A 13,582-nucleotide genomic window follows, 5' to 3' on the forward strand; every position below is an offset into this window, starting at 1 on the left:
TTTTCTAAAGAAATTTTATGTTCCAGGCGATTTAGTTATGCTTTCGGTACTCAGCGCTTGTTCTGCTTAATACTTTTTGCCAGCGTGCAAAGGGGAGTGTAATACGAGGGTCGCATTTCTTTCCTACGTTGTCTCTTCATTGCATTGTCTCTCCTATTTTTTCCCTTCGTTGATCCCAGAAATGTTTAAGAAGACAGTTTGTGATTCTCTATGTTACCGAATATTATTGACTAGCCTATGCACACACGTTCGGAGAAGCAACGCGTGACCTGCGACCAAAGGAATGCGGTGTTGAATGTGTATGCAAAGCGCCATACACTATTAGCACATCAAAATGGATGCAATTACGTAAAGGTATGCTTAGTGTTTATGGTTTTCAGGAACTCGCAATCCTTCGTATGTGAAGCTGGCTGTGCGTCATATGTGTAATCATGCAAAAAGAAAATAAGCAGAGAAGTCCCCGGAGAGCAATTTCTGTGCAACGACTTCCCTGGCAAAAGCTTGCACTCAGCGAGTGCTGTACAGCAGGCGGAACAATACCACGCCATAGTAAGCCAAGGCTCCATATTGACGCGGACTGCCCGTTCCGTCCTATTTCAACACCGTGGCAGTCCATCACAAGCTGTGACTGATCAGGAAAAGCACTTGTGTCGGGTGCATCGCGTACATTTGAGGCACGAGCTTGCTATCATAAGTCGACTTTTACAGCGGCAGTTTCATTTTAAATAATAAAACACTAGGCACGAAACACGAGAACAAGAAGGCGCCAACACGAACACTTTCTAACCGAAGCTTTATTCAGGAATGTGCCATATAATATGAGAAAACTGAAAGTAGCATGTCACCAAACGTACCGTACTTTGCATGGCAGCGCGTGCTTGTGCGCGCCGTATCTTGAAACTAATTTGCACATGGCTCGTACTTTTGTGCGCGCTGCGTTCTGCCACTCTTGCGTTGAAGCGATGGAATGCAAAACGTCTCTTCGCTCACTACTGCTGCCGCGCTTGCTCACACCAACGTTTTGACAGCGAGTGTCCGCGCTCATGCAGTGTAAGGTGTTTGTGTTTGCCTGTGCGCGCTGACACCGTGCTTGGTAATTCACTTAGTGAGCGAATGTTTTCCAATTTAGAGGGCCGATAAAACTACTATCTTTACTTCATAGAGCTGTCTACTAATTTGCTTTCGCAATCAATGGCTCCCCTTTCGGGGGAAACTGCAATTTTTCGTTCAACGTGACGCACTTCTAATGGTGGCATTGTGCGTTGGTGCTTTGGATAATTAGCCGAAGTTACGAGCATGGTGGGTGACCTTGCAGGCAGAGCGTGTTGCATTGTAGTAGTTCAAATAAATCAACCATATCATGCGGCTGACAAAAAACTGCAATGCGGGAGTCTTCGCAGCACCTTCTTTGCAAAATGACGCACCAAGGAACACTGTGCTTTCTCTTTAATTATTTGCAAATGAAAATGGTACTGTAGATTTTAAAGTACACTGAGCGCTAATGGGTTACCCGAGAAAGCGTAAGTGTGTGGTTGGAGACTAATACGCAGAAACGGGGGGGGAGGGGGGTTATAAGGTTGAATAACCTGGTAAGGTAACACGAATTCATGATAGCCAGTCAGGCTGTAAAGTCTGTCCAGAGGTACACTTATCTAGGAGAATTGCACACATAGGAACCTGATCATGAGAAGGAAATTTACAGATGAATAAAGATGGGTTCGAATGAATGCGGCAGGCTTTACCAAATTGTGCCGAAGCTGACTACTATTTTTAAAGAACGTGTACAAACATTGCATTTACCGGTGCTAACATCTGGAGCACAAATTTGGAGGATAACAAAGCCCGACGAAAAGTTCACAACCACGCCAAGATGGATGGAACAGAAAATGTTAGGCATGGGGTAATTGGTGGTCACTTCGAGATGCCTTCGTCCGGCAGTGAGCACAAAATTGGTTGATTATACTTGCCATAATAGCACATGAAATGTGTCCCGCTTACAATGAATGTCTTGGAGCGTATTCGGTGGGGCTAGCTATACAAAGGTTACAGCACCGAGTGTTTGCTTTGAGAGGTTCTTTAGCTTTATGCGTTTAAGAAGGTGACACACCACGACGGTGAAATGGTGACAACTGGACGACAACGGATTAGAAAGAAAACGATGCTAAAAAAATGGCTGTGGCTTAGCTAAGGTTAAGCCCAGGATGCGAAGCATACTAGCCTTTATTTTAGTTGTTGAACCACTGTTTAGCCTGGTGAACTGCTGTTGCTTGGCTATATTTGGTTCGGCTAGACGAAGAAACAACTCATGCAGGCGAGCGCACGAGCTGAGACCCGGCTATGTAGCTACGCGGCCGCAAGCGAGCGCACGAGTTGAGCTTCCGAATGGGAGCGCGGGGACGCGTTCCAGACAACCGGACTGGCCCCTGCGAGAGACGCGCGCCCATCATTGCGCCGGGGAGGCGTTCCTGACAACACACCACGCTTCTGCTGGAGACGCTCGCCCATTATCGTGCCGAGGAGGCCTTTTGCAACTGTTATGACGTCATATGGTAGCTACGCGGCCGTGCGCGGCGCAGCAAGGAAGAGCGTGGTTGTGCGGCTAGTATGCTTCGCATAAAATAAGGTGATCGCGTTGCGCGTCGGTACCAGTATCGGTGAAGCTTCTGGTGGAGATTGCGATCAACGATGTTTTCTTATATTCACATTTGCAAGCGCAAAGCACATGACCAAGTTGGCTAGATATTAAGCCTAAAACATCTCAATCTACTTGAACATTTGGCACTCCAACATGCTGACACCACGCGTGATCACAATGAAATGACAGTTTGTCGTCGACGTGAGCCCGACAATGAGATAACGACAGGATAAATACGACAGACGACGACGATAAAACGACCATGACATCATGACAACTATGGTACAACGAGTGGATAAAGACGATGCTACGGTGACGCTATCATATTCACAATATCAATCAGGTGATAGGGAAATCTGCGGAATATAACCAACCCTTATATATAGCTTTCATTGATTACGAGAAAGCGTTTGATTCTGTCGAAACCTCAGCAGTCATGGAGGCATTACGGAATCAGGGTGTAGACGAGCCGTACGTAAAAATACTGAAAGATATCTATAGCGGCTCCACAGCCACCGTAGTCCTCCATAAAGCAAGCAACAAAATCCCAATAAAGAAAGGCGTTAGGCAGGGAGATACGATATCTCCAAAACTATTCACAGCATGTTTACAGGAGGTATTCAGAGACCTGGATTGGGAAGAATTGGGGATGAAAGTTAATGGAGAGTACCTTAGTAACTTGCGATTCACTGATGATATTGCCTTGCTTAGTAACTCAGGGGACCAATTGCAATGCATGCTCACTGACCTGGAGAGGCAAAGAAGAAGAGTGGGTCTAAAAATTAATCTGCAGAAACTAAAGCAATGTTTAACAGTCTCGGAAGAGAACAGCAAGTTACAATAGGCAGCGAGGTACTGGAAGTCGTAAGGGAATACACCTACTTGGGGCAGGTAGTGACGGCGGATCCGGATCATGAGACGGAAATAATCAGGAGGATAAGAATGGGCTGGGGTGCGTTTGGCAGGCATTCTCAGATCATGAACAGCAGGTTACCATTATCCCTCAAGATAAATGTGTATAATAGCTGTGTCTTACCAGTACTCATCTACGGCGCAGAAACCTGGAGGCTAACGAAAAGAGTTCTACTCAAATTGAGGACGACGCAACGAGTTATGGAAAGAAGAATGATAGGTGTAACGTTAAGGGATAAAAAAATAGCAGATTGGGTCAGGGAACAAACGCGAGTTAATGACATCTTAGTTGAAATCAAGAAAAAGAAATGGGCATAGGCAGGACATGTAATGAGGAGGGAAGACAACCGATGGTCATTAAGGGTTACGGACTGGATTCCAAGGGAAGGGAAGCGTAGCAGGGGGCGGCAGAAAGTTAGGTGGGCGGATGAGATTAAGAAGTTTGCAGGGACGGCGTGGCCCCAATTAGTACATGACCGGGGTTGTTGGAGAAATATGGGAGAGGCCTTTGCCCTGCAGTGGGCGTAACCAGGCTGATGATGATGACGGTGACGCAGCATGAACGACGCTGGATTGACGACGACAAAATGATGGCGACTGCGCGACAACGGCCGCATAATGGCGAATGCATGACCGCGGCCGCATGAGTGCGGTGCCGTGACGTGAGCGCTGACGATGACTTGACGACGGCGAAATGATGGCGACGGAATGGCGGCGACTGCATGACAAGGAAGGCATGATAAAGACTGAAGGACGACGATGGAGCAAGGACCGTGGCAACACAACAAACAAACGTGACGTCATAATGACGAAAGCATGGCGACAATGGAATGAAGACAATGGATTGACGATGATTGCGCGACGACGCAATGGCTACAGTGACATAATGGCGGAGGCATGACAACGATGGAATGCCAACGCTAAAGTGATAAAGATGCCGTCGGGATGATGATATGGCAACAAAGGAATCACGATGGAACGGTTACGAAGACTAATTCAGGCCGTCGGAGTGACGATGACTCCATGTCCATAACACAGGGATATTACGCAATATGAGACGGCGATATGGCAAAGATGTAACGATGGTAAAGGAATGATGACAATGAAATTCGAAGGCAACGAAATGATGAAGGAATCTCAACGGTTACGTGACAACGAAGATGCGTTTCTGGTTGAGCTCACGTCTGCGTTTACTTATATCGCCGCAGCCCCGAGCCGGATCGGCAAACGCTACTACCGGTAGAAGTTTCCGCGATACTTGGCACTGGTCACTCATGCGAAATTGCAGCCACTAGGGGTCAGGAAAGAGCGGCAAAGTGGCAGAGAGAGGCAATAAAGGTTTCGTTTCAAAATGTCTGGGAGGAGATTTCCTCTATGGATAAAATCATAGAGGGGACTGTCAGAGAACGTGCGGAATTTGCTTAAGTTAGCCAACCTTGCTAGCGTTGGCAACGCTCACCTATTCGTAATCACCGTGGCATTCTCTTGCGCCCAATAGTCCACTAAGTGGTCAATTACTCTCACGGACAAAAAAAACCACGCCGTATACAAAGATAGCCAAGGAGCACTACACTCGCAAACACTTGGATAAGCTTTAGGTAGATGCCACCTCAAGCCCGCCCCACCCCCCCAAAATACCTAAAGCTATACAGTTCCTTCTTGGCGCAGGAACCGTAGCAACCTTGCAGGACCTATAGGTTTTAGAGGTCATTTTGGCCCCACTGGCCTTCGCCGCAAGAAAGCACATATACGGCAGATTGTGTTTCACAGTTACAAAACGTGCAGTATAATTTTTTAATGGCTTTGATACCTTCTGTAGACTAAGGTATATAAGTTCATGTCACTCACGCGCAGAGTGAAGTCTGAATTCGAGCAATAGCTGGCGTGGCCGCATTGAAAGAAAAAGTGCGAAAAAATGCAAAGTGAGGACCATATGCACAGATGTGTGTACCCTTGCCAACTGCCTGTATTTTGCACTTTCTTTTAAAGTAGGGGAATGCAAGGCTCATTTCGAGCGAGGTATCTATGTGTTGCATGTGTTGAACCGAAAAACAAGGCGGTGCTATTAGCTTTCTACATGGCCCATAGTATATAATAATACAATATTTGGATAGCTAAGCCAAATTATCAACTAAAAGCAGCAGGCCTGTATCTCACAAAGCAAATCACCGAGCAATACATTTAGGCATTACCCGGTCAACAAACCAATTTCGCGTTACCAGGGTGCCTCGGAGATCTTGGAGGTCGGGCTATAGTAATCGCTACTGTTTCCTTTAGTTCACACTCCTGTATAGAGTGGGCACACATCAATTAAGGATGCGCCAACGGACTGCTGTGAAGCACAGAGGACTGGTTCTTGCTGCAGCAAAATCGAGTAAAATAGACTACTCCGAATGTTCATCAAGGGGCAACGCTATATTTTCTTGCTTTATTTGTAACAAGTGGCAAACTACATATTCCCAATCGTATAAAATATGCGTTACGTAGCCGGGTGTGCTACAGTACTTTCACGATGATGAACGTAAGATTTCGTGGACTTAGAAAAAGTTCCTGTGATAATGCACAACTCATGTGATACATTATTACTTGAAGCCAATATTAGCCTTCATTTTTCTTTTAGTATTTTGCAGTGTCCTCCCAGTAGGGCCGCAGTTACTTTCTTTTGATACGCTCTCCTTTCATGGTCGCGCAACATTGGCTTCTATACCTTAGCTTATGCGCAGGATTTTCGCAGTAGTTACGGCAAACGATTCTTAAGGTGCGTCCGCACCAAAAATTCATTTCTTTACAGTGTGTCGTGTTAGCATGTTTTCTACAGCGATGTTGTTTCGCAATCTGATATGCAAGTTGTTTATTTGAGGTTCTGCGCGCGCACCTAGCCAGCTGCTAGAGCAATCATATGAAAAGACCCAAATGATATTTTAATAAGATAGCGTTACGAGTGGCATGTTACAAAAGCAAAAGTACCCGTGAAACGCCTGGGAAATAATTTTGTGGAGGAAGATAAATGTGCTATTATGAGCACTCTCTTTTGCGGAGACTGCTCAACTGTTTGAGCGGCAGCTTGTGAATTTCAGGTTACCGTTCTCCATTGTTTGAAGCCAAATGTTGGCACGTTTCTATGGACAAGCTTACCTCGACTTCGCGTTAGTGATCTAGTTGACGGTCCGAGCGATCGGCTTTTCCCCATAGTGTGCCCCACATCGTGGGGTTTCTGAGCAGCTTGAAGTAATGTTGCCGACTTTGATTTCATGGACGTCGCGTGTGTTGAGTTAGGCATCGACACTTGAACGGCAGACTCCGGTGCTGGTGAATCGCGCGGTGATTTCGACGGCATCGGTTTTGTGGGCACAGCTCGTGCAGACGGTGCTTCTGTTATCTGCGGCACTACTTCTGGCTTCGGGGATGGCGCAACAGGGGACGTTGCTGCTGGTCCCGGCATTGACGCTGGCTCGGTATCTTGCGGTGCTGCTCTCGGCCTTCGGAGAGCCGCCATAGTTCACGATGTCCAACTTTTCGGAGAATTCGACGTAGACTGCGAATACGATCAACGACAAAAGCACGGCAAGTACTTAGAGAATATTAGTGCTCAATTATGCCTCACTGCACTGAGAAAGGTCAGTTTCGCTTTTCGTTATATGCCGATACCGAGAATAACACCCTAAGGTTTTCATATAAGTTTATTGCGCAAACTTTTGAACAACAAGAATGGTATCCCATGCTCCCATGGTTATGAGGGGGACAATGTGAATTTCTTGCATGAAAACAAAATATGAATTCCGGACGTAAGCGTGTGGGTATTGTTTCGCAGAAACTACAATGCGCTCCGTGGTGTGTGAGCGTTTTTTTTTCTTTGGTGCTCGGTTAATATTTGATATGAAGCAACAATATGGGTACAAAAACGCAAATTCCCCAAGTGTCACATAAATTGCGAATATTATATTCTTCGCTAGACGCGAAACTTGCTTGTTGCGGGCGTTTGCAGCAATGCTGAATGTGTTGACGCAAAGAAAGCGCCTTATTAGGATGAGCCTTTAGCTTTACATAAAAGGGGGAGGGGATTTCAATGTATAGGCTGATCATCACGATTTCCTTTTAACGCAAATCAGATTCGCCGAGTTCCACAGCAGTTCTCCGGAAGCTGTGGCGGCAAAGACCACATGTGACGGCGTGGTCGACAAGAAATGCGAGCCAGAAAACAGCCAGAAACGCAGGCTGCGTCAGAGCTTCGAAGCAGTAACGTATGGCTAGGACATTAGTGAGAACACGTGGCCGGACGGGTGGACGTGCCCCCAATGAACTGAAGCCCGCCATCAAAGCGTCCTGCATAGCAACACTGTGATGACCATACTAACAAGCTGTCCCAACCCAAACCCGTACACTGGCGTTGGTAAAGCCGGCGTGCAATGTAGCAACATGCGCTGGTCATATCGAAGAGTATAGAAATACAGAGATTGTATTTTTTGAGGAGTTGAAAGGCTAGGCTATCGGAAATTAATTGCACAGGTCGTGGCGAAACAAAGTAGAAGGCTCAGATAGCGCACAGGAATGGCTCTGCATATAAAGAAGCGTTCGAAAAGAATTCGCTGTTGTGTAGCCTTTCAAGTCCTCAGTAGGTTCCGGGCAGTGACGAACAATTACTCTACAAGTTCCTAAATGTGTGAGAGTTTCGTTACGCTGCTTCGCTGTCTTTGATATTAAAGTTGCTCACTTTGCCTTACATATGCGAAGTCAACGTCTCTTTATTTGTTTATTTGGCGAGGCCTCTGTGCGTCTGCTTTTTATTTCATCTTCTGCATAAAAATTTTTGCCTGGACCATTTATCATAAACTGAGCCAGGTTGAACTATATTGTGCTTATGAGGTTCGCGCTGCCGTCGTTAAGTTTTTTTTTATTCGAATATATATGGGGCGAGTATTTTCACGACGCATGAATATGTCATGTTAACTGGGGATGAAACATTACGAAGCACTGGCATAATTTCTACCGGCTGTACGAACCGTTTCTTCTTTAACATTTATCCCGACACTACAAGTAGCCATTGGTTATTTTTTCCTTTATTTATATTCGTGCATTCCAAACACAAAATAAATGAAGGAACAGAAGCTTGATGTGGGCGAGTTCGCTTTGCGTACTTGAAGAAAAGAGCGCTGCGAAGGCGCGGACTGAAAGATGAAACATGTACGACGGACAAGGCGCTACTTCCAACTAAATGTTTTTTTTTCTTTTTTTTTTAAGAAACAGGATTTCAGTGATGCTTACCGAAAAAGAGATAGCTTTTCTAATGAGAAAGGGAGCTCGTGATGTCACAATGGGTCATTCTAGGTTGTATTTATTTAAAATCCTGTTTCTTAAAAAAAAAACATTTAGTTGGAAGTAGCGCCTTGTCCGTCGTACATGTTTCTTTTTTTAGTCCGCGTCTTCGTAGCGCTCTTTTCTTCAAGTAAATGAAGGAAAGCTATTGTCATCGCGATAGTTGCGTTATGAAGCCCACTGCTGGAAACGGCGCCCTTGGACCGAGTTTCATAAAGATAAGGAAGGTTCATTTAGCCTCATGCGATAGGTTTCTGTTGTGCTTGCGTCGCCTGCTGCCGCAAAAATCAGGGTGGCACCTCAAAAGAGGAACACTTCATGCATCCCTCAAACATTTTCGAAGCTTAGCTGTCGTTGGCTAAAAGCGTAACCAGCGCTTTGGGCTCGGTTGCTATGGCTTGGCTTTTTACTTGCTACGTTGCCGCAGAGACCCACCGCCATCGCCCACATGTGCGATGGCTGCTTCGGAGGCTATGACTTGCCCTTGTCGTCTGCTTGATGTTGCTCTCTCTGTTTCGGCGACGGTTGGGCGTCTGATACACGCACGAAGAGATGACGGAAAATTATTTGTAGGGTCACTGTCAGCTTTCGAAGTGGACCTTTTGCTGGCTACGCTACGAACTAGAGGAGACATTGGTGCAAGCGGGTTAGTGGCGATTCCACGGAGAAAATGCAATTACGTGCTACGGTTCCTCGCCGCTGCCCTGGAGCTTCCAAAGCTCTGTCGGATGCGAAGCGTTCATCGAATAGGCGTAGATCTCTGTCGCCGCTACTGTCAAGAAGTTACTCTCTCAATTACTGTAGATTGCCGGTAAAATGGCTGGATCAGCTCTCCTGTGACTCTAGCTGTCAAAGCAAATGCCAAGGAGCGATTTGTATGGCGAGATCAAATTTTGCGAGCTATCGCCAGCGTCCGTAGCACACAGATCCGAATTCAGCAGCCAATAGGCTTCAACTCAGCAGCTTCAGCGCATTATTTGGTCACCTGATAAGACTGAAGATGGAGGACTGGACGAGTGCATGGATCGTTGGGTTGGTTGCCCTGTTTATTGTAAATGCGCTGAAACCCAAAGCACACAAAAATGTCGACATTACTTGGCGTATATAGAAACAAAATAGCAAAATCTCCGCACCTGCGAGCACGCGCACACAGCTTTGACTGTCTTGCCCCAGAAAGGTTTTCTTCGGGGTAGCTCTCCTGCTTATCATGTCTGCGTATGCCACACTGGGGTTGTCCATTCAGTTGTCCTAATGGAACTGATAATAAATCCTAAGATGAATACATCTAATCTTTCAATTCAGTGACCACAAAATCCGAGGTTTCCCGTCGGTCTCATCTAGTGGCCTGTTGTGGTACGAGGCGAGTAGCGCCGCTGTCGGCGCCTCTCCTCGAGGTAGCGCTATATTACGCCTTTTATCTGCCCTTGGCGCAGTTTCTGGTTGCTGTCCAGCAGTACAGATCTCGAACCGCTATGTGACCACCACGTAATTTCATAGCACTGCATGCTGGGAGCTCGAGCGCAACGATATGCATCGCTTTCAATGCCCCCACCTTTGGGGGAAACTGATGGCTTTTTAAGAACAGATAAGTTCCGTGCTGGAGAGGTTCTCCCTTCGCTCTCAGCCGCAAAAGAAAAAAAGAGATTTCTACAAGTTTGTGGTAGATCAACGCACTTGTTGGAATCGTAGTTAAACGAAGCTTTGCTTCAACTAGGTAAATTAATTGCTACGCAGAGAAACAACTAATGCGCGCTATCTTATTTTCGATAGCGAATTGAACAATCCTCGAGGCGCTTTCGCGCCGTCGCCACCGCAACTATACGGTCGTCGTATATTCGGCTGCGCATGCGCGGCTTGCGCGCTGACCGTCATGAGGTCTGCAGAGGCGCGAGTGACGTGGAGTGCGCTTGAACGAAAAAGCGACAAAGCTAAGTGGACACGCCATCACGCTGCTCGACTTCACTTCGCGGTTCCTCGATTTGCGAAGCAAGGCGATAGAGTTTAATTACACGAAAGAAGGAAACTATGCAGAATAAAACCTGAGCAACTCTAATATGAGATGCAGCGAAGCTGTATAACCAAATTCTCATGTTTTTGCGGAATTACTACGTGATACGTTGCAAAAGGTTCGCTATATCGAAGAGCTTGTAAACATTTCTTAAGGTCCAGTTGCAATGCTTTGCTGTATCTGAGTATTTTCAATCGCTTTTCGCAAGGCTACCGAAGCTCATCATGACAGCGCTACGAAAAACCTGGCAACTTGCAGGACACTGTTCTTGCTTCAGAGTAGGAACGATGCATTGCGTACAGGTATTAGAACGAATGTCCGAGGAGCTACAGCGCCGCGCTAACCCGCGTATTATCAAAGGTTCCTTCACTTCAAGCTCGTCCATCGCTCAACCGAGTTGAGATCCTCGCTGCCTCTCGACTGGAAAAGACCCTACGCTCCTCAAGGATTGGCCTGGATCTTCAATGAAGAGTTATGACAACATCTGCCGAGTGGCGACGCAGCCACCGGCTTACTGGAGTCGAGGTGGAAGGCTTAGTGGAGGAATGTGGTGGGATGCGGGGTATATCACCCTATTGCGGCAAATGTTTCCGGTTTGGGCAAGACTGCCATTTCTTTTACCTGGAATTGCAGGCAAGTTCGTGTTCTAGCCCCATAGCAGAAGTTTTCTCTCATTTCGGCTCACATGAAGGCGAACGTTCCTGTTCTGCACAGTATGTTGCAACATAGCTAATACGTCCTTGCAACGGAAGACGCAGATACCTCCATGACATGACCAAATTGACCTACATGATCGCGGATCGACCAGACTACGGGATCCCCCTAACGTTCATTACATAATATCCGGGATTGGCCCAGATTATTCGTATTGGCACATGCACCTTTATATCTTTTTCGTGTGACCATGTTTCGCCGTCTAAGAAGTGTTATCGCTCAGTGCGGGACGCGCCTGCTTGTATCGGAAGATATTCGAATGTTAGCGATGGTTCTTTCTGCGGTGTGTTGTCACCGAGGCTTGTGTAATGTCATTGCATGTACAGCGCCTATTGTATAGAACTTTCTGGTAGATACGCGGACACCAGCAATTACTCTGGAACCTTCGATGACTGATATATAAAAGCCGAGAGGCTTGACCGGTATACAAGAATTCGGCGATCGCCGACCATGTTCGCCGCTACTGCTGTGTTTCGAGTGTAACTTGCTTTTTTGGGCACAAGCCGCCCAATAGAAAGTCACTTTCGTCATTCATAGTTTTACAGATGCATTATTCACTGTCACAACTACGTGACATCTTGATCGTTAACATTCGAGAAACTTCCGATAAATGCGTGCACGTCCCGCGCTAAGCGATAACATTTGTTAGCCGGTGAAAAGCGAACGCCCGAAAGGGATAAACAAGTACACGTGTCAATATGCTGTCTCCAGGATTTGCCTGCATTAGGGTAGCATTTCATTTTTACTGATTGCTGTTAGCCGCAGGAAAGTTACATGTATGATCTTTTCCACTCCTAAGTCTGAAAAAGTGGCGTCGCTGGCATTCTGCAATAAATATACCTAGGGTTGGCGATCGAGTTTCATAGAAATGGAAGACTGCGAAATTACGATATATCACTGGCATTCTGTAGAAGTGGCTGAAGATTTGGAGATGGAGAGAAAAAATATCCTTACTTGCACCTTTGGAACGTCGGTCAGCTGGCGCTGGCGTCCTTGTCTTCTTCCACGGTGCGCGACCACTTGGCGGATGAATATGATATGCCTTTAAAACCTGGCACGTACCCGGAATAGGGGATGGGCAAGGAATAGGGTGGTTGAACTTGCATCAAACAATTGAAATCATAATTATTTGGTGCTGAGCGAAATAAAATGTTCACCTTTTCATGCCTTTTCCTCATAAACAAAGAACTCAATGCTGCTACCTCAGTTCTGCTGGTGCCAAGATTTTACGAGTTCAATATCAATAAACTGAATCTGAAACTGAAACTGATAAACCATTGACTGTGAAAGTTTCATGCGGTTGACTGGTACATAATATTTTCAAACCCAGGCCGTCCAGCAGATCTCGGCGGCCCTCGAAAGGCAACGACCGAGCGAAACCGGAGGGAGGCTGCCACCCCAAAGGAGGGGCAGGCGCGGTCGACCAAAGGGAATAGTGCGGCCGCGGCCGAAGTAGAGGCGCCACACGCCGCGAAGACGTCATGGCCGCGTCACGGTAACGCCTCCCTAACAGGGGAAGGCTAACCGTTCTGCAGGTGTTCAGAACAAAGTTTCGCCACCACCACCACCACCACTGTGTATCAGCTGACTGGCTCACGGAATGGTTGCATGTGGCACTTTTCAGAGCATTTACCAGTGACTAACCCTAGAATCTTCTGCAGCAATGTACACTTGAGTGGACAGATATGCCTATTGATAGAAAATTAGTTCTACGAATCTTGCAGAACAATATTTTTCATTCCCCTATTTATTTTGAACCGGGCCTCAGTACGGCATAAAATTAGAGTCTAAACTTCGTTTATATTCGAATTTCAATTACAGGTCTAGCAGTCAGCCCAAAGGCTTGCTACTGCCTTGACATGAGCGCAGGAAGGCATGTGTCACTGGCATGGATTTTATTTAAGGGGTTAGTGTGTTTACCACATTCACGCATTCAAAGGAAAGCTCAAAGAAAGTAGGCCGAAATTCCTGAACAGACGCATCAAATATTTGGGGCGCGT

General features: G+C 46.5%; 1 protein-coding gene across 16 annotated transcripts in view; it reads right to left on the minus strand.

The window, feature by feature from the left end:
* Positions 1 to 12,629, minus strand: part of LOC135921781 (uncharacterized) — a 60,914-nt gene extending 48,285 nt beyond the window's left edge. For all 16 annotated transcript variants that reach the window (XR_010570627.1, XR_010570628.1, XR_010570629.1 and 13 more), the window contains exons 1-2: positions 12,537 to 12,629; positions 6,683 to 7,082 (exon numbers count right to left, since the gene is read on the minus strand). Coding sequence is in view for 4 of the 16 variants with exons in the window: in XM_065456099.2 (XP_065312171.1) it covers positions 6,683 to 7,043 (361 nt within the window). In the remaining 12 variants the exon portion in view is untranslated. The remainder of the gene's footprint in view (positions 1 to 6,682; positions 7,083 to 12,536) is intronic.
* Between the last annotated feature and the right edge of the window lie 953 nt (positions 12,630 to 13,582).

The sequence above is a fragment of the Dermacentor albipictus genome, chromosome 8 (genome assembly GCF_038994185.2).
Source record: "Dermacentor albipictus isolate Rhodes 1998 colony chromosome 8, USDA_Dalb.pri_finalv2, whole genome shotgun sequence".
Classification (NCBI taxonomy): Eukaryota; Metazoa; Arthropoda; class Arachnida; order Ixodida; family Ixodidae; genus Dermacentor; species Dermacentor albipictus.